The sequence below is a fragment of the Chenopodium album genome, chromosome 14, assembly GCF_948465745.1.
Source record: "Chenopodium album chromosome 14, dcCheAlbu1.1, whole genome shotgun sequence".
Lineage (NCBI taxonomy): Eukaryota > Viridiplantae > Streptophyta > Magnoliopsida > Caryophyllales > Amaranthaceae > Chenopodium > Chenopodium album.
The window spans coordinates 15,088,586-15,114,790 of NC_137847.1; the positions used below are offsets into that span (position 1 = coordinate 15,088,586).

Here is a 26,205-nt window from a genome sequence, read left to right on the forward strand (position 1 = left end):
AGATTTTCTTAGCTATGATGATAATTCTACATACTGCATATGATTAGAGACATTAACCTACTTCCTTCGTTATTTTTTTATTGCACCATGAGATATTTTACATTCATCAATGCATAACTTTAGCTATTAATATCTTCAATTATACTTTTGTAAAAATTATTTTAAAAAATTGATAAATTAAATGAAAAGTAGATTTCGAGACGAATCTAACTAGATTCCACATAACTATGGAGTATGCTTTTTTCTAATGGATGAATCGCAAATGATGATAATAGAAGATTAAATAAATAGTGTAAAAGTCCTTATGGTGCAATAAAAGAAAAACGGAGAAAATAGATGAAAAGAGTAAAATTTTAATAGACCTTATGATAATTCTATAATTTATTTTATCATTTAAAGTAATGTCTCTATTCGATATTTTGACCTTTTTCTCAATAATGTTTCTACACTATTCGAATATTATACTTTCATAAGGTCTAGTGAAAAATGCCTCTATGTACTTCATGCCTTCTTGCTTAGTTTAAAAAGGCTAGGTGAAAAAGGGTGGTTAAGTTAAGAAAATATGAAGATCGACTACAATTTCAATCTTACAAAAGTTGATTATTCTAATAATTTTTTATCTTGTCATATTCACTCAACTAAACTTAATTTTATTTTTTTTATTTATTTATTTTTTTTTTTATTTTTTTTTTTTTTTTTTGAGAAAGAATCACTCAACTAAACTTAATAATATATACCATATATAAAATTTGTGGACAACAATTTGAAATAAAGGAAGTACCGATGAAATTGTGAAATTACCACGATCAAAATTACTTCCTCTAGGAACCCTAGTTCCTTACCATGCATTATGAGTTCCATTGTTTTGTTTTGTTGAATTTTCTTTTCAATTTATGCCTTTTATCATGACATAATAACGTGGTCCATTGGACCCACGACTTCTAAATGACAATTATTGGATGCTTCTTTGAGTTGGAAAAAGACTAAAGCAAATTAGGAATATGAATATATGATATATTCTCCACACAAAATTTTAAAAAGCTAAAATATTTCTTTTTAAAAATATTGATAGGCAAGAATATTAAAATAATTAATGACTTGTAGTCTCAATATGACGTCTTCTATAGGACCTAATATGGTTTTCTGCTTAAAATAATTAGCATTGAAATAATTTAATATCATGGTACTGTCCTATAGTGTGACATCATCTATGTGATACATTAATTACAATATTACCCTTATGGTATCTTTTGCCTATTGTAAACTTTGGGAAGAGGCGCATGGTATATGAACTACCTATAAATAAGTCAATATAACAACATAATAGGATCAGATTCTTTCAATCTTTCCAATTTTGACAAGGTTTTTTCATTTTATACATAAAATAGTTTAACTAGGTTTTCATTAATGGGTAAGAATCTTGAGAGGAAAATTTCGAAGGGGATTCCTCCATCCAAACTCTTTTCCTCACGAAAGCAAAATTGGATTTAGTTAATGTATGAAGCTAATTCATTGAATCGTTGTCATTTTTAGTTAGAATCCCGTTAGATATTTGAAAAACTCATTTTAAATAGCTTAAATTAACTTAAGGTAACCTTTTTTTTTTTTCACAAAAACTTAACGTAACCTTATTACTACATATAGTAGTCTCATACAATTTCAAAACGAAGAGAGTTTTCCCATCTATAAAATTGTAAGGTTTATTGGAATAGAATTATTGTGTACTTCATCTCAACATTTTTTAGAAACAAGTTTAAACAAATAAACTTAAGGAGGAGAAAAAATCAATCACAAGAGTTTACTCTTTTCATTGAATGACTCCCATGCCAATTAAGAAAAAGTAGAGCTGTCAAAAACCGACCCGAACTGGTGAATCCGAACCGTTTCGAACTGTTCCAAAAAGGAACCGAACCGCTATGAACCTGTTATTTTAAAACCGTAAACCGACCCGACCCGATTTTTAAAACCTGAAACTGAACCGATCCGAATGTTTGAGAACCGTTAATGAACCGTACCCGTTATCAAGCCGAACTGATGCAACCCGAAACCGAGAACAACCCGAACCGAGTACTTCCGAACCCAATAGCAACCCGACCCATTGTAAACCGAAACCGATTAAACCTGACAAAGACCCGATAAACCCAAATCGTTTACAACCTGTAACTTAAAGCCGAACACTATATTGTATTAAAAAAATCTGAATCAAAAGCTAACTCTACATTTGTTATTATTATTTGATCCTGAAAATCTTTATACAGAAAAGGGACTTAATTAAAGCTAAACAACTAATTAATACTCCGTATGATCTATTGGAATAACTAATTATAGAATGTTTAGGATATACTAGGATATATACGTTAACGTAACCCGTTTAAAACTGGCAAAACCCGTTGTCAAACCGACTAAGTTCAACTCGAGCCAATTATGACCTGAACCGATTACAACCCGACCTGATTAGGACCCGATATGTTTTGACCCAAAACCCGCTTTAAACTGACAAACACCGTTTTTTAACTGGCCGACTTTAACCCGAACCGATTATGACACGAACCAATTATAACCCGACCCGATTAGAATCCGACTCGAAAAGAACTGTAATAAAACAAACCTAACCGAACCGACCCGAAATTATTTAAAACCGATCCGAACTGACCCGATAATAATTCCAACCCGTTAAAAACCGATCCGTTGTAAATCGAAAACCGATAAACCGAACCAAAAACCGAACCGCAAACCCGATTGACACCCCTAAGAAAAAGTAAATACATATACGAGGTGTTTGGTATGAAAATTTATAATGTAGGAAACGTAAACAAATAAGTGTTTCCGTTTCTATTAGTTTGGTATGAGCTACAAATAACAAATACCGTTTTCAAAGGGTAACAAAATCTCCCAAATTGTTACCCTTATCCAACTAGTGGAAACAAAATGTGTTTCGCTCCTCAATCATAAACTCCTCAATTTGTTTCCATTTCATAAAGATACCAAACATATATCAAAGGTAACATGTATCATAACCCTTTCCCTTACTTATATAAATCATTTCCATTTCGCTTACGGAATTTATACCAAACGCCCCCATAGTGAATTAGCAAAATGATAAACATAGCCTTTAATACCTTTAATTAAAAGCTATGTATAAGAAGCAAAATATTAAAATAATATGGATTAATACACTGATTTATGCATGATAATGTAAAAAAATTTCAACTTTGACCCCGTTCACTTCACCTTATTTTGCTGAACTGAAATTATTTTTGCTGAACTGAAATTATTTTTACTGAACGAATTGAAATTATTTTTACTGATTTTCAGTTATATTTCTTCTTTAAGAATATTGATTTTTATTGAATTGAAATTATTTTTACTGAATTGAACTTATTTTTATTGAACTGAACTTATTTTTGCTGAACTGAACTTATTTTTACTGAACTGAACTTATTTTTACTGAAAATTATTTTTTTAAGGTGAAGTGAACAGGGCCTTTAATTATCAAGCAAAGAGGTCTATTTAATGCTTATATGTAGTCATGAGCGCTACATATATCTTCATCTTTTTGGTTAAACGACATTAAGCTAGGCAGTAGCTACTTAAACATTAATAAAAATCGGGAAATTCCCTGTTTCTCATATTGAGAAACGAAATTCACGGGGACATTTTCGTGAATAAATCAACAACTTTTTCATTATTGTGGGCTCCACAATTAAATAAAGTTGAATAAAGTTGTTGGTTTATTTACGAAAATGCCATGTGAGAAACAAATTTTGTTTCTCACTATGAGAAACTAGGACATCCCCAAAAAACCAAGTTTGATACAGAGTTTGAGCTGAAGGTAGCTCCTTCAGAAGCCAAAAGGTAGGCAATACAGTTAAAAGTAGTAATACAAACCATAAACAAAGGTTAGAGTTTAAGTCATTGCAAAAGCAATTTTCATTGGTGTCAAAAACTACCTCATTCTCCTTCCCTCTCAATACCAGAAGATCTTGTGATCGATTCTCACTCCTACCCTTGTGGCTCTCAAAACACCAAAACTACCTCATTCTCTACAGCCCTACAACACAAGCAATTTTTAATTACTTATTAGTTGCTGCCTACCTTTTATATCTTTATCCAATAAATTATGGTAGAGATACAAAAGTGTTTTATACAAGAATAAATTTGGGTTTATAAATTATTACAATTTCTCATCTCATACATAGAATCACTAATAACTTTCTAGGCAAGTTATACAAAGTGCATTTTTTTTTGGTTCTCATGATCTGATACTCCATCCCAAGTCAATGTTCTATGATAAACAAGATATGACTCATTTGATAAGGTTCTTACCTTATAGTTTCGAGATTTTAGGAGCAAATACTAAACCAAAAAATCATAAGAGTTGGTGTAAATTTAGGGTTCTCATTAGCGTTGAAAAAAAGTCAAGGTTTTGCAATTAGCTTACTCCCTCAATTCCTTAAAATTTGCTTTACTATTTATTTTTTTTCCGTCAGTTTCTTCAACTTGATCATACCACTTTTCATAATTGTAAAGAACCACAACTTTACCCTCGATCACGTTGATTCAATCACTAAAAAAATACTTTATCTCAAGTTAAACAACAATGAGCTGGGATAGGTTGATTTTGACTCAATTTACCATATATGTGTAAAAAAACAAACATGTCAAATGAAGATGAAAAACGTACGTAAGCTTTTTGATCGAATAAACAAACTATTGCAGTTAAAAGTGAATGAACAATGAAGGAACTACAAAAGTAGTAAGTAATCCATGCATTGTCCCTTAATGATTACACTATTTTTCTTTTTAGTATGTTCATTACTTGAGTTTGCTTTATGGGGATAGATATTACAACTTCGCTCATAATTCTTGCTATTGATCCCACTAGGCTACTATACTATTTCATCAACTCCTCTAGACCAAAATTTTAAGAGGGTGTTTGGTGGAGAGCTCATTAGGGAAAAATTAATTAATTTGACCACTACAGATAAGATAATTAGAGTGTTTGGTGATCAGCTGATTTAAAGGGTTGATTCAGCTAAATAAACTCATTTTCAATAAGTTGCCCAAAGGTGGTCTTTCATCGGCTTTAATTCAAGTATATTAAGGTGAAATGACAATTATATTCCCATTTAATCCAAAAATTATACCATAATAAATGCGTCAATATTCTTAGAAAGTTTTATGAATAAAGTTAAAAAAAAAAAGAAAAAAAAAAGGTGTTTGGTTGGAGGGATAAAAAGAGGAGAATAGGGATAAGAGGAAGGGGATTTAAATATTGTTTTGTTTGTTTAGGGGGATGGGGATAACTAATGAGGTGGGGATAGGGATAAAAATGCAAGTTATCCCTCTAAAATAATAACTACGGGGAGGTGGTATGAGGCAGAGGTGATCAAAAATCGTGTTGGGCCTTAACATAATTTCTCGTGCCCAAACCCGCAAAAAGTAGCGGGCTTATCGGGTCAAAGCGGGCCTTTTGGCCTTTTTCGGGTCAGGTTCGGATTTTGAACTAAAATTGCATTTTTAGGCTTGTCTAAAACCGCCCAATTTTCGGATCGGATCGGGTCAGGCTGGTGGGCCGAATCAATGTTAATCACCTCTACTATAGGGGATAAGGATAAAATTAACGAGACAAAATACATTATTATTCTTAATGAAGGAAAGGAGGAAGAAAGAGGAGAAATATGAGTAAAAGTAGTTAAGTAAATTTCTTGCTTATTCCCATCTAATTCCCAATTGGTACCAAACTAAGGACAACATCATTTTTATCCTTATTCCAACTACTAATCCTTCATATTTGTCCTATCTTTTTATCCTTCTTATCCCTATTCCTCATACTAAATACCCGTAATTAAGAATATAATAATATTCATATATTATTTAAAAACAAATAAATATAGGAATAATATTTTAGAATTTTAAAATAGGAAAATAGGAAATATAATGTATTCCGTATAAAGAAGGAGATACGAGTATATAACGAGAGGAGTAAAAAAAAAAGGGAAGAAGTAGTAAAATGACAATAAGGGAATCTGAAAGACCAATAGTGGGTGGAATCAGGTGATGACATCATTAATAATGTCTAACCGTTTCTCTCTCTTGGTATAGTAAATTCCTAAAATAGTCTCATCATTCTTTCTTTGGATTTTTCGCGCGTCACACCTTGCACAGACACACTCCACTTTGTGTATTTGGCATTTTTTTTTAAAATAAATTTTTTAGTTATTTTGTTTTGTTGTGAAGAAGCAGACAATCCCTTCTCATCTTAGCCACTTATTCCTTTTCATTTTCTACCCCTGATTACGACTACCTCCCCACATTTAACTATCTCTTTCTTTAAATTACACTTTACCCTTTCAACTTACATTTTTTTTCTTTTTTTTATTTTTAACGTAGAGAAAATCATAATAGATACATTAATGTGGAAGTTAAATCAACTCGGTTCCCTGTTCCACATATAGTTTAACCAGCTAAATTAGTTGATATTAAAAATCGATATATCTAAAATAGTGAAATGTGACAATAATCAATACAAAAGTTTTGAATTTAAATTCCGAAATCATTATCGTACACAAATGGTTGATTATCTGAATTCGAATATATAACTTGATGAAATAACATAAATGAATGATATTTGAATTCGAATATAACTTGAGCAATCTGATCAAACTTATACCCGATTTAAATGACCCGATTGACCGATTATAACCAACTCCTAAAATGTATTTCCTTCATTCTAGTAATATTGCAAAAAACTGGACTTTTATACTACAGAGTATTTATCATATTTGTTTGACTACATATTATGATTTATAAGTAAAGTAAAAAACAGTCATGTGGGGTCTTATTAGATTCGTCTCGTAAAATATAACTTAATGAAATAACATACATGAATGACATTTGAATTCAAGTATAACTAGATCAATCTAATCAGACTTACACCCGATTTAAATGACACGATTGGCCGATTATTACCAATTCCTAAATTGTACTTTCTCCATCCTAGTAATATTGCAATAACTGGACTTTTACACTATTCATCACGTTTGTTTGACAACATATTATATGATTTATACGTTAAATAAAATATAAGCCATGTTTGGTGAATAGCTTAAAGCTGAACGCTGAAACTGATTATGTTAACTGATTTTGACTAGCTGATTGTATTAACTGATTTGACTAACTTATTTTATTAGCTGATTGTATAAAAGTGTTTGGTAAATAGCTGATAGCTTAAAGGTGATTGAGTATGTGAAATGACCAATAAGCTAATTGTGGGATAGGTATTTTAGGTATTAGGTAGGATTTTAAATTAAATGAGAGTATACGTGTCATTTCACAATAATTAATGAATAAGCTAATTGAAAAGGCTCCTAAAAGGAGCCTTTTCAAAAAGAGCTTATTTAGTGGAATAAGTTTTTCAAATAAGCTTCCCATCAAACATCTTGAATTAGCTTATTTAGCCAATAAGCTAATATTGGTCAAATAAGCTAATTTTGCTCAAATAAGCTGTTTACCAAACACAGCCATAGTCATGTGAGTCTTGTTAGATTCGTCTCGTAAAATACTTTCACAATATCAATTTTTTTTTATAATTTTTACTCTTTCATAATTATTGATATTTAACATATAAAATATGCTTTGGATTATAAATTCATCCTTGTTGCAATATTTATGAAATATGCGAGTACGAAGGATTTACGAAAACATATCAAGGGGCATAATAGTCATTCCATATTCACTGTCCCTTTCCCTTAAAAAAGTATGCGTTGTCCCAATCAGCCAATCAAAAGTGTCATCTACAACCCCACAAGGGCATTTTCGACATTTCATATTCCACCCCCTATTTGTCACAAAACAAAATTTATACTCGAAAGAATCTCTAAAAAACGCAAAAAGATTCATTTGCTTCCGTTGATTTTCCACCTATTCTACATTTGTCACTCTCTCTCTCTCTCTCTCCTTCTTCTCACATTTTCTCTCTCCTCTCTCTTCTCTCAGCTTCAATGGTGTTTCTGGAATCATCTGCAAAACTTTCATAGATCGGGAATCTTTCTATCTTTTCATGGTATTTTCCATTTTTAGCTTTTTTTTCCTATTTTTGCAGCTCCCCTTCTAATTTTTCCCTTTAATTTCTCCGAAATATTGTTTTTTTTTTCGAGGATTGAATATTAAATATGTGTACATTTTTTTGGGCTTTGTTGATTTTTTTAGTTATATTGTTTTTGTGTTTATTTTATTGCTTATTTGGTAATTTAGGTTATTGACTTGTACTATTAATTAATTATTCGATAAATATTCGTTTAATCTTGCTGTTGTTTTGTAAATTTGAGTTTCTAAATTGGTAGTTTCATAGTTTGTTAATTTTAATATCTGGGTTGTACTTGGATTCTATGTTTCGAAAGATTACTATGGTTTTTTTGATTTTTTTTTTTTTTTAATTACGTATTTGGTATATCTATTTTCAGATTATTAGGATTTTTTTTTTTCCAACTTTTTTAGGTAAGAGTTTTTTTTGGGTGTAAAGCTGTGATGTAGTCGAGTTTCGATCCCAAGATCGTACTAAGACTTCAACCAAGTTAGTTGACGTTTACGGATAAGAAAAGGAATTGCGGGTGTTAATGTTGATGGATTGGGGTATGTTAGATTAAAATTATGGTGAAATAATGGCAAGTGTTTTTATGTTTGAGTGAAATTGGTTAAGTTATTATCTGGATCTGATAAAATTAATGTTGATTTAGTCAAAGTATTACTGTAAATTTTTGTCTGTTATCTTGTCAAATTTCTTTCTAATGAGGAGCTTTATGTTCATAACAATATAGGGTAAGTCGACCAAATAATGGAAGTAGATCAAATTGACTATTTTTAAACCTGAAAATGCCTAGCTATATTGTCAAAAAAGTGTAAAAAAAAAAAAAAATCCCAAAATACCTTTATGTTTAGGATGATGAGTACATGATTAAAATAATTGTACTAACATTATAAGATTAGTTCATTATTTGAGGATTAATATAGCTCAGTTGAATTATCGATTAATGGACGAATTGTAGAATTTATTACATATATGTTCCCTTCATGGACTTGGCTTGTTTTGTTGGAGAGCTTATTTTTGTTCTCCACACCTTGTTGCCAGTTTTCATCAGAAAAGTCAAATATCCGATGAACAAATGAAGTACTTCCTTCGTTTCTTTTTAGTTGACACGTTTCTTTAGTCACGTTTGCCAATTCACAAATTCAACCACTAATATGTTTAATTACCGATAAACAAAAGTTATAAAAAGTTGATATTTTGAGATATATATCGTGACGAATCGAAAAAAAATCCAACATGACTATTTTTTATCACATATAAACCACAAAATACCGTCAAAGGTGGGTGTGTAAATACTGCTAAAGTCAAAACGTGTCAACTAATAAAAAACGGAGGTAGTAATTGTTTTGTAAACTTGTCATTATAATAGTGTTGTTACTTTGCTATTATAAAGCCCTGTACTTATCATTGATATTGAACTATAGTTATTTTCATCTATTACAATTGATTTTTGCTGTTTGAAACTATTTTTATTAACTAAAATCAACCTTTTCTAACCAATATTTTATCTAGCACTTAAAATTAAAAATTGCTAATTAAATCTATTCTTATTGTTCTAAAATTATATTTGCCCAGTTTTTTGGTATAGAGTTATTAGTTTAATAAGGTATATATTATCTGTCAAAACTGATACGAAATATTATTATGAAAGAAATATTTTTTTTTTAATTGATTTCTTTTTATTTACAATTATAAAAATTGGGTCCTAATTATAGAAATTTAACATTACTTGACAAAGCTTGACCGCGAAACTCAAAAATGATATTTTTCGTTTTAAGACAAAGGGAATATCATCTACTCCCTTTAAAGTTATTTGTTGTTTGACATTGATTTTTGCACTAACGGATGCACAATTTTGACCATTAAAGTTTGTTTAATTATAATAAATACGAAGTAAAAAAATTTAAAAGTTGATATTATGAATATATACATTAAGACAAATCTAGCAACATCTTATATGATGAAATTAATTTGACTAAAGAATAAAAAATGTCAATAAAAAAAATGGAAAAAGAAAGGAAGAATTGGAATCTGTTGGAGATCATTTCAGTTTCTTAGGGAGGATCAAATGAAAGTCTTTAGACTCTTTACCTTGTAACAATCACTGCGCTAACACCTGTTAATGTGAACCAAGTATAACTTTTTATAATAGAAATGGCTATACCACCTCCATTTCCTCTCTGTTCATCTTTTTCCTAGGAGATAGCATGTTTGGAGTGTGGTACTGTGGTAGCAATTTATGGACTATCTAGTATCTTATGCAAGGTTTTCAGAATTTCAGGCATAAATGTCTCTTCACTTGTGCTTTCTGTTTCCGAAGAAATGCCCCTGCAGACAAAAAGTGTCTTGACATGGGACTTCTCTTTGGCGGATATAGTCAATGTATAAACTTCTTGTAATTATGAGAATTTTATTTTTTATCTACTAGTGCTAATTGGAATGAGATATAATATGAATGTAGTAGAGTGCTATATCTGAAAGTATGTAATTTTATTTGAATTATGATTTTTGACTATTATTATCTGTGATGATTATTTCAGTTTATATGAATATAGAGCTGAAGAAAACATTGCAGATGATGCTCCTCTTCTATGGATCTTGTTCAGTTTCTTATCAATGGAAAGTAGTATGCAGCCTAGTTGATTTTAAATTATTGTTTTTTTTTTCAATTTATTTCTTATTTTTTTTATATAAAGGGAATATCCCATGATATAGAATTATAGAGCTTTGAGCTAAAACAAGACTTCAAGAGTAATGATTTAGAAAAATGGTTAACTTTACGAAGAAAGTTGTTATTGGACTAAATTGGCCTTGGCTGACACCTTGGTGCCATTCCAGTCAGTTATATTTTTGTGTTACTTGTGCTTTTTTTTGGGCTGATGTCAGTGAATTTGAAGGACATCGTTATTTACAATTTGCCTTCAGTAATTTAGGGAAATTTTGATTATCCAACATGTGGTTTCTAGCTCCTGCTATCAGGAAATGCTGTTAAATGTTGCCCTTTTCTTTCAAATGGCTTTTCATCCCTTTCTTATGTGAAATTTTCTCTTTCATAAGCTTTAACTTGCAAGTTGCTATAAGACCTTGGCATTTATATTACAGTTGCTCTTTTCCTCTTATTTATTTATTTATTTATTTATTGACTTTGTTACTGTCATCATTACTAATTCAGGATGGTTTTTTGTTCTGCTAGGTTAATTAAAGTAACTCTGCCAGAGTGCCTGTCATAAGTCTTCAAATAACGACCAGGCTGGTTTAAGTAATGGGGGTTTTTTTGTAAACATAACCGGAAGTAGGCTGTTTCTCTTCCAGTGTCAATACTATGGATAGAGCTGACACTTCAGGTTTTGTCAGTGGTGGAAGTTTCTTGTTGAAAGCTCTAGTTGCAACTGGTCTACTATTTGTGAATGTTATAGAGGCTTGTGGCTGAAATTATACTGCTAGTGTGTCTACTGTTTTCTTTTGTTCTTAAAATTAAACTGATGAGGATGAATATCAATGGAAAGGGAGCATATTTCTCTTGCTCTAATGACTTTGCTAGAAATGACAAATTTGGTGATACCTCTTTGCGATTGGACTGCCTTGGCTATGAAAGGAGCAGTAATTCTCAATTTCATAATGCTCAAAATGACCCTGGGGCTTTAACTTCCATGACTCTCGATGATGGTTGCAGACTTGTACTTGGATTAGGCCCTACACCACGGGCCTACTCAGAAAATAAGCAATTGAAGGGATCTTCTTCATCATCGCTCCAAGGATTGTCAGGCAATGGTGATTCGATCTTGAAACTGGGGCTTTCTGGAGAAACTGGAAATTTGTTTAGTTCTTTGGACTTTTCGATATCAACCCAAACTGAGTTTACTTCACATCAGTTCACAAGCCAAGTATCTGTTGCTAATCCCACTCTTGTTCCTGTGGCTGATGAGGGCTCTACTTCTGCAAAGCAATCAGGTGGTTATATGCCATCTCTTCTTTTGGCTCCTAGAAATGATTGTAGATCAGCCCCTGTACAGATGTGGGATGGTTTTGATCTTGGCTCAAAATCTTCTTCTGATAAATCTCATTTGGGTTCTGAACCTTCTAATACAACAAGTTGTACTATGGGAACTGTATCTGACCATTCAGCTACACTTACATCTGTGGACAATAGGCCACATAATGCAAAGAGATGCCGTTTTATGGGTTGTACAAAAGGAGCTCGGGGAGCATCAGGTCTGTGCATTGGTCATGGTGGTGGACAGAGATGCCAGAAACCTGGTTGTAATAAGGGTGCAGAAAGCCGTACTGCTTACTGCAAGGCCCATGGAGGAGGAAGGAGATGCCAGCACTTAGGTTGCACTAAAAGTGCTGAGGGAAAAACAGACAATTGCATTGCTCATGGTGGGGGACGCCGATGTGGGTATCCTGGAGGTTGCTCTAAAGCTGCCCGTGGAAAATCGGGGCTCTGTATACGACATGGTGGAGGTAAGAGATGCAAGGTGGAGGGATGCACAAGGAGTGCTGAAGGCCGGGCAGGTCTTTGCATTTCTCATGGGGGTGGAAGGCGTTGTCAGTATCAGAATTGTGCAAAGGGGGCTCAAGGTAGCACCATGTATTGCAAAGCACATGGAGGAGGAAAACGATGCATATTTGCTGGCTGTACAAAGGGTGCTGAGGGGAGCACACCGTTATGTAAAGGACATGGTGGGGGTAAGCGATGTATGTTTGATGGGGGTGGGATCTGCCCTAAGAGTGTTCATGGGGGCACGAACTACTGTGTTGCCCATGGAGGTGGGAAGAGGTGTGCTGTTCCTGGGTGTTCAAAGAGTGCTCGTGGTCGCACTGATTGCTGTGTCAAACATGGTGGTGGGAAGCGATGTAAGGTTGAGAATTGTGGGAAGAGTGCCCAAGGGAGCACTGACTTCTGCAAAGCTCATGGGGGTGGAAAACGCTGCAGTTGGGGTGATGGTAAATGTGAGAAATTTGCTCGGGGTAGAAGTGGCTTATGTGCAGCCCACAGCAGCATGGTTCAGGAAAGAGAAAACAAGCGAGGCTTGATTGGCCCTGGCCTCTTCCACGGTCTTGTTTCTACCTCTTCTTCCACTATTGCTAGCAGTTTGGACAACAAGAATTCTTCTTCTGGAATAAGTGTCATCTCTGATTGTGAAGAATCATTGGGAAGGCCAACTAAAAGGCAGCATCTCATACCCCCTGAGGTGCTTGTACCCCTGTCAATGAAGTCGGCCTCATCTTATTCAGTGCAGACAACTGCTGGTGAACAGAACGAGCTACGCAATGGTGATAACAGAAGGGGCAATTTTGAATTTCTAATTCCCGAGGGTAGAGTACATGGTGGAGGCTTAATGTCCTTCCTCGGAGGAAATCTGAATAAAAACGCTGTGCATGGGATATGAAGTGTTAAAAGTCATTGTGATGCATTATTTGCTGCCACATTCATTCAAGGTTTTCCTCTGCCTCCTTGTATTGTTCTTGTAATTGTGTATAAAGCTGTAAGTTATTACATTACATGTACAAATAGTTCCTGTGAACCATGCTATTTATTGTTGTAGGTGTCATTCACCCTGCATTACTATTGAGTTGATAAGTGTACTTAGCACTTCTCTTCTTCCTTGTTGACATTGTCATATCTCCACTTTAGTTCTTTGTTGTACATCACTGCTGCTAGTTTAAGTAACTAAATTTTTTTTGTCCCCTGCACGATGTTCTTCTATTTGATAAAGCATTTCTCAAAGAGTTGAGAGCTAACTTTTGATCAGAATTTTGTGAAAGTTGGAACTGGATATTGGATAACTTCCTTTTGTTTAGATAGAACTATGATCCAAAAACAATTATCTTCTATTCCAAAACTTTAGTCCTCTTTAGAAGTGGTACATTAGTTGTTCGGATTTGTTAATTTTCAAGTTTACGGGGGAAGAAAATGATGGAGATGAGCAAGGGAAGCCATTGATGAATATTAGAGGAGGTCAGAATACGAGAAAGAGAGAAGAAGAAAGAGTATCGTATTATTGGTAGAATGAAAAGTTGGATACAAATTACTGTTACATGTATTTATATACTACTAAACCTATACTAGCACACTACTAAACTTGTACTACTAATCTATACAAGTATATTCAAACAGGATTGGTTTTGGTTTGGATCAATTTTGGACAGTCATATTTGGTTGATGAGTTATCTGTTTTGGTTTGTAAGCGTTAATTTGTCCCGTTATAACAAGTCTATTGTCAATTAGCTTATGTGATTATAAAATTAATCAATGTTAGGCACATTAAGGTTTTGGGTGCATGACTTGACGAAATATTTCTAAAGATTTTTTGCTAAAGAAGAAATTGACAAGTAATTGAAACCATATAATATCAATGTAGAACTCATTCGACTTTACGTAGAACTGACCATTGATAATGGAATCAATGGGAGGAATCTTACGACTCCCCCAATTTAATTGAAAACCAATCTCCTAGGCCTACAAAGTACAAAGCACTCTCGATTACTTTCTGTATTCTTTCTATTTTTTGTGTTTTTTTTTTTTTTTTTATTTTGTTATTCAACAACTCTCCTTGTTTCCTTTGTTTTCTAAAACAATCACCAGCAGTTTCTCACTTGTAGAGAAAACCTAAGCTAGCTTATTAGATCCTGACATTGAATGAGTATTTCAAGTCACCAATGTGGAGTTGATGAACTCCCAAAGCAACCTTACGGTTGCCTACCTCATCAACCACACTCAGATGTTTGCAGGCGTCGACCTTAAACACAACCAGTCTTTCTGTCTTCCCATGCAAGAACACTTTCTCGAACCCAAGCAGGTGCTTCCGAGGGGAATTGTGAACAGATGGGGGGGATGAGAAGAGAAAAACTGTGTGCCTTCCTCCCATAGTCCCGTTATTCCTGACTTTCAGGTGGACATCAAATCCTAAGTTCTGACAATGCTCTCCAACAGCATCGACTGACTTGCAGGTTGAAGATCGGCATTCATGTTCTTCTTGCAAGGGGATTGAGACTTCTGTGGGTGCCTTAGCAAGGTGGTGGGTGAAGTCGGAGTAACTTAAGCCATCACCAAAATTGTAGACAGTTTCTCCTGTGTAGAATCTGTAGCTTCTTCCAGGGTACCCTGTTGCGGGGTCTGGTCTCATGTTCATGTTGGTCATTAGTACTTTGTCTGTGTAGGATTGTGGATACCATGTCATGGGAAGTCTTCCACCTGCAGAGACAATTTCTGTAGTAAGCCTAAATCTCTTTCTAAATGTTCATGTTTTTGGTAACTGTTCGAATTCTAATGAGGAGACTTACATGGATTATAAGCACCAAAAATGATATCAGCAATAGCAGCACCACCAGCTTCACCAGGATAACCTACCCACAATATGCTCTTGATTTTGTCATCGTTCTTGGCAAAGGTAACGTCCATACCACCACCAGACATTATAACCAGAATCACAGGTCCCTTGGAAACCCTTGCTACTTCTGAGATCAGTAGAGGTTGCTGCCCTGGAAGGAGTATATCGACTCTGTCTCGACTCTCTGCTTCAATGGATTGATCAGCACCCACAACTAGAATGGTAGCATCTGCGGTTGCTGCAATCTGTTTCGCTTCATCAACTTGAGCTGTGGCACATGCTACATTGGAGCAGCCGGCTTGGAAAGTTGTTGAAGTATATGCAGCGAGGCCTTGCAGGGGGGTTATGTACTTGCATGGAGTACCTATGACAAGGAAATTAATAGGATCATAAGTCTAAATAAATTGACATACCCAAATTCGATCCAATCTGAAATAAATATTGACTAAAATATATCCAGTTTCCCTAATGAACTGATTTTTTCTTAGAAAATGTTCCAATTAACTAGATAGTGACTGTGATGTGGTGCAGAATTACCTTCATAGTTCCCAATCATTGTCTTAGTAACATTGGCATTAGGTCCAATGACAGCAACTGACTTGATGTTGGTTGCAGAAAATGGCAAAGTTTTCGCAGTGTTCTGTAGGAGCACAATGCCTTGTCTTGCAGCATCAAGAGCTAGCTCTTGGTTTGCCAGGGTGCACACATCTTTAGGACCGAGATTTCCATAAGGTTTCTTACTAGGGTTCCCATCGAAGAAGCCGAGCCTCATTAATGTTGCAAAGTTGTATGAGATTGCTTTATCGATGTCTGATTCCTTTATAAGTCCTTTATCTACTGCACCCTGAGTGTGCTGGGAAAGGAAGTATCCACAATCAAGATTCACCCCTGTACAGAGTTTTTTGGTTAGTCGGTAAGCTTCTTACACGTCACATATAACCAAAATTAAAGCTTTCGGGTAACAAAAAATTTTCACCTGCTAATATGGACTGAGCCACAGCTTCTTCTGGGGTTTTGGTGTAGTGTTGAGATTTGAACAACACATCTATTGAGTCACAATCTGTAACAATGTAGCTGCAAAATCCATGGCCGAAGTTTGAGCGTGACTATGTCGAATTACATATGTAAAATTTTCGAGTTTAAGAGATGAGTAAGCTACCCGTTTAATTTCCAGTCTCCTCTGATGACTCCAGAAAGAAGGTCTGGATCAGCACAAGTTGGCTTGCCATTAACTTTGTTGTAGGAGCACATAACACTTGCAACATTCCCATCAACAACACAACTCTTAAAAGGAGGTTGAAATGTATCATCCAAATCTTGTTGCGACACCTATGAGAAATCCATGTTAGTATAATCAAATAATTAATTGGATGGAATAGATTGAGGATTAAGCTTTTACTCCAAACTTATTTGCCTTTTGTATTACTCAGGGAGAGTAGGGATGTGATAGACTTTCGCAGCTTATTAGTTGTCTGACTGTTATGCAGTTAATTTGACTTGGATTCTTTTGACTGATATGTTTCATGAATCAATTCATTACAAAATACCAAGTTATTTTCTAGCTATTTACTTATCGCTTTCCTACACGAATAGTCATTTAAAAATCCTTATTGCTTGTAAATAGATCCAATTTTGAGCATTTGCAAGAAAACATGCATCATGTGGCAAATCATAAATTTTTTCTTCACAAAATTGCTACGGAGTAATTAATGGTAACTAAATTTTGTACATAATGGTAATAACTCTTGACTTTTGAAATTTAGCATTATCTAATCCCATATGAGTCAAACGAAGTAGATATTCAAACTGTATACTCATTTTTTCCTCATGCATTAAAACCTCCCTTTCCATGTTTTAGATGCATTTACATGCTTTCAAAAAAAAAAAAAAATAAATAAAAATAATTATGGGCATTAATATTGTTGTCTTTTAGACATTACTTAAATGATTTCCAATATTCAACCTAATAAATAAAGTAAATATAGTTGAACCCATTAAATATTCAACCTAGTAAAGTAGAAAATATAGTTGAACTTCCAAAAATAACAATAATGCAAGAAAATTGTTCCTCCCATCGTCTTAAAAAAATCCATTCTGTTTAGAGACAATCCCTATCCAAACAGAAAGAACATTTACAGACAGCAGCTAAAGTACGTAATTAAGACATAAGTTAGATGAAAAATTACACTATTCGTTTAAAAAAACCCATCGTATTTTAAGACAATCACTGTCCAAACAGGAAGAACTTTTATAAATAGCAGTTGAACTACGTAATTAAGATAAAAGTTAGATAAATAATTACCACTGCGTTGAAGGTATAGCGATCGACACCTTTCCAATTATCAACATCATAGGCAGTGTAATGCTTACAACAAGCAGCAACCTTAAGCTTGTTAGGATCAGGATCATCAGATTGTTGTAAACCTCTAACATAATTAGAACCATATTTACTAGCAAGAAGTGGGTCCTCTCCTGGAGTTTCTTGGCCTCTTCCCCATCTTGGGTCCCTAAAAATGTTCACATTTGGTGACCAATATGTCAATCCTGCTAACCCTACATTGTACATTGCCCTTGCTTCACTTGATACTACCTGCATTATACATTATTGGATTTTTATGTCAACTTGTATTTCCTTCGTTTTCTTTCAAACTAAAGTCAAGAAACATTTCTTTTAAAGTTACTCATCTTTTTATGGTAGTAAATGGAATAATGGTACTACACTAATACTACTAGTACTACTATTAGTGTAGTTTAGCCTTTTGGTCATTTGGTGTCAAATAATTGGTGGAAGATAGTACAAAGAACATATTGTCTATAATGGTAACATAGTATCAAGTGGTATGTGGTAGTTAATTGGTAATCAACTAAATATTTTGTCTCGTGAACATACGTCGTCTCTTTAGGGATGGGGTTTTTGATTCATATTCAGTCTCCTTTCCTGCCACTTTCCTATAACAAGTTTAAATAGGAATATTCGTCTATTCACAAAAGTAAATTGACAAGATACAATATATGCTCAATAATATTATAGGATTACTTGTGAATAATGTGGTACGAGTACAAATATTTTGATCGTCAACTACTATTACGTACACAACTGATATACACGTAAAATTGAAATATTGTAAGTGATTGATATGGCCACATATTATGTAAAACCATATCACATACATAGATAATACTTTAATTTCCTATATATATATTATTATGTTTATATAATTATATACAATGTACCCATCTTTCAAAAAAGATAGTGGTAGCAATGGATAATGCTTAGCATTAAGTGACTAAGACATGATATTCTCATCTTATCTTATTTTGATAAAGTATTTATTCTTGTGAATTAAAAGGATATGGGGTTTATTAAAGCTTTGTCATTTCAATTAACTTAATTTTGACTAATCATAGTAATCATTTTTTTTAAAAGTAGTTTAAAATTACATATTACAATAATTTTCAAAACTACTACAAAGTATTAGAGATTGTTATAGAGTTGCACACCTTACATTCATAGATAAATTTCTTCTCTCTCTCTCTCTCTCTTTTTTTATTTATTTTTTTTTATTACTAACAATGTCGATATTATTTAAAAAAGGATTCCAATAAAAATAATTAGAGGGTTCAAAACAATGAGACAAAGACAAAGCCAAAAAATCAGAATCTTTAAAGATTCAAATTCAATGAATGGCACAAGTTAAATAACAATGTGTTTGAAATGAGGATTAACAAAGTCCATGATTAAAAGAGTAAAAGAACAACTATGATTAGTTTTACTTTCTTAGATACCAAGATTTCAGTAAGTCTTACACGTACTTCGGCAGATAATGGAATAATGTGTCGGCTTACCAATTACCATTATTTTACACATTTATTATATTATTAAATTTACATGTATTAGTGCAAAGTTCTCTCTTTTTTTTTTGGTGATGAATTACATTAATTTATAAATACTAATACCAGTTTTCACCAAAAAATAAAAAAAATACTCATACCAGTATTTGCTACAAAAATAAAATTACTTTCAAATCTAATAATTTGGCTCACTATTTGAGTTACTAAAATAAAATAATTTTGGCCAAAATTCATGAATAAAATATTAGCATGGGATACATCTCAATTTATATATTTACTCCGTAAAATTTGATATTTTTATAAATTTCACTGATACATACTTGAAGATATTAAAGATAAAAAAATATGCATTGAAAACTACTTAATAGTTGAGTGAACTGAAGTCTAAAAATGGATGAAGTACACCATCTATTCTTCATATGAAGTATCTTAAAAATGCTAAGAAAATTTAGTAATTAACATATAATTAGCATATATTCAAAATACTTTATGTAAAGTGTGAAAGAAACTGTATATCGAAAGCATAAGAAAAGTTATTTAAAAGTAGAGAGTTATAAAAGACAATAATACATGTAATTAAAATTTGTTCATGACCTTTAAATGTACATTAATTATTCTCATATATAACTTCATAGGTTGTCTTTTATGTACTCTAAATTAAATTATTAATCAATGAAGTAGTAGTTTCATTTTAAACCGCTTTAGTACTAATAACAAGTATTTTTTTTTCGAAACGCAAAGAATAGTAGCTAAGCTATACTGATAAAATTATTAGTTAAGGTTGGAATTTTGTGTACGAGTTAGTTGTACTAATGCATACACATGTTAACTCAACAAATAATTTTGTTCATTTGCTTAATTTCAAGGAATCCTTAGAAAATCTTCCTACATTATGATTGCTAGCAGTGTACCAATAATACTTAACTACTACGCATGACCTAAATCATTCTTTCTCATTTTTCCACCGACTCTTAACTCTTCTACCATCCAACTTTTAAAAATTAAAACATTATTTACATTTTATACTTGCTCCATTTTTAAAAGTTCATTGCGTTTTTCATTTTGAGGTGTTTCATAAAATTTGACCTCACACTATTAAAAACCTCACCTTTTATTACTTTGCTTGTAATCTTGTCTTATAGTATTTTCACCTTTTCACTTACTCCATCCGTATGTATCATTTTATTTTAAACCTCACATTACATTAAAAACCTCCTCTTTTATTATTTTACATGTTGATCTTTTATAGTATTTAGGCGCCGTTCACTTCATCTTATCTTTGCTGAACTGAAATTATTATTATTATTATTATTATTATTATTATTATTATTATTATTATTATTTTATTTATTTATTTATTTATTTTTTACTGATTTTCTATTATATTTCTTCTTTAAGTTTACTGACTTTTATCGAATTGAAATTATTAAACTAAAATTATTTTTGCTGAACTAAACTTATTTTACTGAACGGAAATTAATTTTATTAAACTGAAATTATTTTTACTGAATATTAATAAAGGTGAAGTAAACAGGCCCTAGTATCTACATCTACATCTGTATGTAGGGGTGTTCATAAATCGGTCCGGACCGAAAAATGGACCGGACCACCGGTTTTCGGGTCTAGAAATTTATTTTTCTGATCTTCCGTCCGGTCCGGTCCAAAACCCTATAAAACCGGTCTTGGCCCGGACCGATTTTTTTTATTAAAAATAAACCTTAAATAATGGTTAAGATTATCCTTAATAAGCTTAGAAAACTTTAAATTTATGAGTTTTTTTTTTACTAAATATACCAAAAAAAAAAAAAAAACGTATAAGTGTAGATTTTCCTTTACTTTTTTCGAGTTTTCCATTAAATTATTGAAAAATTGGAATTCTTTTTTAAAAAAGTCTTAAATCGGTCCGAAACGTACCGGTCCGGGTTTTGGACCAATTCTTTTGGTCCGGTCCGAATTTGGTCATAGCTTAATCGATCCAGTTTTTGTTTCTTAAAATTCTAATTTTTGATATTTGGTTCGGTCTGAAACCGATGAATAGCCCTATCTGTATGACTGTATGTATCATTTTAATTTAAACCTACTACTGTACCTTTATTTAACACATCTCTCTTTTTTACTTTGCAAATTTTATTTCTTACATTTATTCACTTTTTTTTTTGAAAAAAAAAATATTTTCTGGAAATATTAATATACACTAATGAGTCTAACATTTGAAAATAGAGGGAATATTTTTACTATTCAAAAAAATTTTCCAAATACCAAAATCACTTAAAAAATTAGTAGAGTGGTACTCTTATTTCAACATGGAGGACCACAGATTACATACAGTTATATCTACTTTTCTGCCAAAGGAGATTTATTTATTAGTAAGGCAATCTTATTTGTTTATTTATATTAAAGTATTTGTTTGAATATCAAAGTATTTGTTTAAAGTAAAAACTAAAAGTGAAAATAGCTAAGACAAAGACAGAAAACTACAGGTGTTGTCCAATATTAATTCAAGTTGCTTGTAATAGTGATATTCACGGATTCACAATTGAGATTTATGAGGATACATGTTTAAATTGTAGATTTTGTTGTTATGTTGTAATTTTACTGTAAATAGTATTTCTAATTTGTTTTGTTTTTTGTTTTTTTTTTTTTAAGAAAAAGTTAAGGCTATTAAAAACGACTACAATGCAAAAGATTGAGAGATAAAATGTCTTTTTCTTTCATCTAACACAAAAATTGATGCAATTATGCAAACACAATTTTTGCACGAAATTCAAGCCACCTATATTTTGTATCTAGATAGCATTATTTTGTTTTATATTCACCGACTTTAATCACGTAAAATCTTGTATAAGACAATCTCAACACTTATTATAACACGGAGAGTACATCATTATATATATAATGATATATATAGATATAAGAATAATAATTTGGTCATAGAGCAAATCATAAATGTATCATTTTTTTCAACCAAAAGGTGCACACCCGTTATTTTCACATAGTTGTGTATACGTAAATGACAGAAAATTCCAACCATATTAAAAGTCACGTAAAATACCATATAAAAATATCAAAATCTAATCTCATATTATAGAAAGTAGCCTCATATTTACCACGTAACTGTCTTTTCTACAACCTCTATGGAAATATGAGGGGCAAAAAAGATGATTTTACATCACCATATAATTAAGTTAAGTCATATAATGTGCTACATAATACTCATAACAAGATTCTCTTTTACTTAAATTAGTTGTCATGTTATAAGTTCAAATAACAGTAGTAACCATGAACAGAAACACGTACCTTTCCAATGGCTTCAAAGAGTGAAGTATTGAAAGATGCAGCAGTTGTAATAACTTGAGGGAAACTAGTAGCACCAGGAACAACACTAGAGAACCGAGTTCCGGGACCGGTGTAAGAGACACCATGTAAAGCCTCAGACCACCATTCATACTTAGGTATGCCAAGTCTACTTACACTAGCTGCACCACTAATCAAGTAACCGATTTTCTCCGGTAGCGTTAACCGGCCAACCAAGTCAGCCACCCTAGCCTCTAGAGTCTTAGACATGTCACAAAAGCCAAAACTCGATAATGAGGCATTGCCCGTATCGCAGGCGAAAGGGGGTGATTGCCCTAGTGCTTTGGTAGGGAGGGACAAAGAATACAATGTGATGAAAAGAATGGTGTAAAAAAAACAGGGGAGAAAAACAGGGGAAACAGAGCCACTTTGTGTTCTGTTTTTTAGGGAGGCCATTTTTAAGGCCTAAAGAATTATGTAATGTATGTAGGAAAAAAATAATTGGGTGGGTTAGGATGGACTTGTGACTTATATTGGTGCTTGTTGGTTATATTTATAGAGAATAGTTGGCTGTTATAGAGATTTTTGTTTGTTTTGTTTTGTTTTGTTATTTATTTATTTATTTTATTTTAGGTGGATAAGGTAAGGAACTAAGGAATTAGTGTAATGTTTAAGGTGGGGCCAAAATAATAAATCCTTTAAAACATAAGAATATATTGATGTTTTGCATCAAAAAAAATAAGAATATATTGATGTTTATGTATTTAAAGTTGATTAAATTAAGAGAATGACCTTCATTAGTGATTCACTGTTTTATGAAAAAATGTACATAGTATAAGCATATACTTTTTTCCATTTTTTGAGTCACATTTGTCAATGTATATCAATGTATATGTGAAAAGATTTTGATGCTTGAACCAGATGAAAATGTATGGATAGTTCTTTATTATAACATTTTAATTTTGCTTCATCTATTAAGATGTCATAGAGACTTTGATCTTCACAAAGACTTACAAAGACATGACCTACGTTCTACTTATATAGTGAAATTAATACAAGTAGAAGATTTTGATGATTTTCGTTAATTAGTCTCACATTGTCTAATTTGGGGAAAATTTTGAAGGTTTGATGGAAGCAAAAAAACTTTGTATTTTAAATCATTACAATTTAACTATCATATTTGCCAAATGCACAAGGCATACCTAAGACTATTGTATCTTTAATTTTCTACGAGTATACGTAAAAACGAGTATTGAATGTGTTCAATTCGATTATTCCAACAACATATCACAAATTAACATTTATTGTTACTAGGATGTGTCAAAATTAGCATGTAATTGAATGTAACGTCGAATTGAACTATCGCAGTTAAAGAAATTGATATAGTATTTGGTGTGAATCCCAATTTCCATCACAAAGAAAGAGATTTAGTGTAATAACTATTTTGAGAGAGGGTATTGTGCAACTAATATAGTTACTGACTAGACTTCTCTTGGAGCAACTAATTTCTTTATGTAGAAGCATTTAAGTGAGTGAATTTTACCCATCATTCTCTCTACCTAAGGAAAATGAAATAAGATGAAATGATATTTTCATGTGGTACGGTGGTTACAAATATAGCATTGAATAGGAATGAGTGAATGACTACTTCAAACCTACATATCCGTCTTTTGAATAGAAAACTTTCACTAATATGATACATATCTTTCATTAAATGTACTATTTTCGTGGTAAATTTTATTGGGCATGCAAGTTATAATATTGTTTTGATTCGGGTTATTGATCTATCTTTATCGTTATTATAGGTAGGGGGATGGGGGAGGGGAGAACTGAAGAAGTCAAACTACGTAAAAAAAAGTGTTTAAACTAGTATATAATGTGATTTAGTGTGTATTTGACTTAATTAGTCATCTAAACTCACCAAATTCAATCAAATCCATAACAATTCCTTATTTTAGAAGCATGACTTGTGTCAGCCAAGTAGTTAGATTAGTTGATTTCTAACAAACCAACTATTTACATTATATGTTGTATCCTAGTATAGTCTATTATGTGATCTGACGACCTTAAGGCATTTACCAGAATCAGGATATTCATATACTTTCTTCGTTTTTTAATACTTGTAACACATTCCTTTTCACAGTATTTAAGAAAAGTGGGTCTCATGTGATTTAAAATAATTAAAATGGAGGAGAGAGATAGTTAAAAGTATAATTTAGTGGGCCATGAGATTATAATAAGGATAATAGTACAACTTTTGACATAAAATACTTTTCAATTATAGTGTGTTGCAACTATTGTAACATTTTCATTTTAGGAAAGTATTGCAAGTATAAAAAAACGGAGGAAGTAGTACCTTAAACAATAAAAGGAGGGAATAGTATCTTGAACTTATGCACCTTATTCGTTTTTAAAAAGTGATTGATGCATCATATACGTAAAATCTTAAGCACAAATCAATTAATTACATTAATTATGGACGGATGATTTTTTATGCTTTCCTTATACGTACATTAATAATTTTGGTAATATACATAGTTTTGTACTGAGTATATGACGATAGATGTCCTTGATTTCATACATCAAAACTATTTTTTTAAGTTTTATTATACAAAATTTGAAGTATTATTGGTCTCAAAAGAGCTACTTGTACTTATTACTCTAATCTATACTACAATGTAATAGTTTTACAATATTGACTTTTGACACAAAAACAAAATTACATTTAATCATCTTTGATATTTTACAAGTAAAATAACATTAATACATGAGATCATATTGAGTTTTAATTTTTTCAACACAATTTTCAATATATTAAAAAAACCATTTTTTTTTAATTTTTTTTTATATTAACATAAAAACAATGTGTAAGTGATTGTCAAAGTTAAGCATTGTCAAACCTTAAAAAGATACTAGTATAAACAAAATGGTAGCTAGCTATTTTTCCTATAAAAAAAATGGTAGCTAGCTATTTTCTTAAAAACAGAAAAATAAATAAATAAATAAAAATGGTAGGAATTTGTTGATGAACTTCCCACTTATTTACTAATCGACACGATTGAAGAAAACAGATCTTTGAAGGAGACAATTCTAGAACATTGCCAAAATTTACCATGATGTATTTTCCTAGGTAGAGATTGAAAATGAAGTGGATTTAAAGCATTATTCTGCCACCTTTGTTACTTGTTGTCAACTCCAAAACTTGTCCAATACTCATATGATGGAATCAAATTTTTTTTTTTTTTTTTTTTTCATTTAGTATACGTAGATGGTATCCTTTTAAACTTTACTCAACTTAGTAAACGGACATCCAATGAACCACAAAAATTTCAAGGGCTAGAAGAATACTATTTACAGTGACTGGGAGTCGGATATATTGTTATATTGATTTAAATATATATTATTTAGTTTATTCATTTTTTTTAATTGTTAAAGTGATAAGTCGTAATTTTACATAAAGAAAATTTTTCAGAAGATAATTTAAAATGTTAATGTTATAATACGTGCACTGACAACCATAAAGCTTAAATATTCAAAAATAATGAAGCTAGCTAGTATAAAGTAATATTACTTAAATATAATAACAGATAAATACAGTTAAAGTTAGTCAAGTGTATACTGTAAAAGTCAAATAGT

At 32.0% G+C, this 26,205-nt stretch overlaps 2 protein-coding genes across 3 annotated transcripts; one reads left to right on the forward strand and one right to left on the reverse strand.

The window, feature by feature from the left end:
* Positions 1–7,866: 7,866 nt before the first annotated feature.
* On the forward strand, positions 7,867–13,700 carry LOC145580094 (uncharacterized). 2 transcript variants are annotated; one of them, XM_081637434.1, is made up of 3 exons: positions 7,867–8,065; positions 10,630–10,715; positions 11,283–13,700. In XM_081637434.1, exon 3 carries the CDS (start codon positions 11,572–11,574, stop codon positions 13,480–13,482), a length of 1,911 nt encoding a protein of 636 aa, XP_081493560.1. In that variant the 5' UTR covers positions 7,867–8,065; positions 10,630–10,715; positions 11,283–11,571; the 3' UTR covers positions 13,483–13,700. The 2 variants fall into 2 exon arrangements, with proteins under 2 accessions (XP_081493560.1, XP_081493558.1); XM_081637432.1 differs by lacking the exon at positions 10,630–10,715.
* Positions 13,701–14,418: 718 nt separating this feature from the next.
* LOC145580093 (beta-xylosidase/alpha-L-arabinofuranosidase 2-like) lies at positions 14,419–23,098 on the reverse strand. The gene is made up of 7 exons (XM_081637431.1): positions 22,573–23,098; positions 17,726–18,013; positions 16,583–16,752; positions 16,400–16,497; positions 15,961–16,311; positions 15,377–15,787; positions 14,419–15,287 (listed from the first exon to the last, which is right to left on the reverse strand). The coding sequence occupies exons 1-7, from the start codon at positions 23,023–23,025 to the stop codon at positions 14,716–14,718; spliced, it is 2,343 nt and encodes a 780-aa protein (XP_081493557.1). The 5' UTR covers positions 23,026–23,098; the 3' UTR covers positions 14,419–14,715.
* Between the last annotated feature and the right edge of the window lie 3,107 nt (positions 23,099–26,205).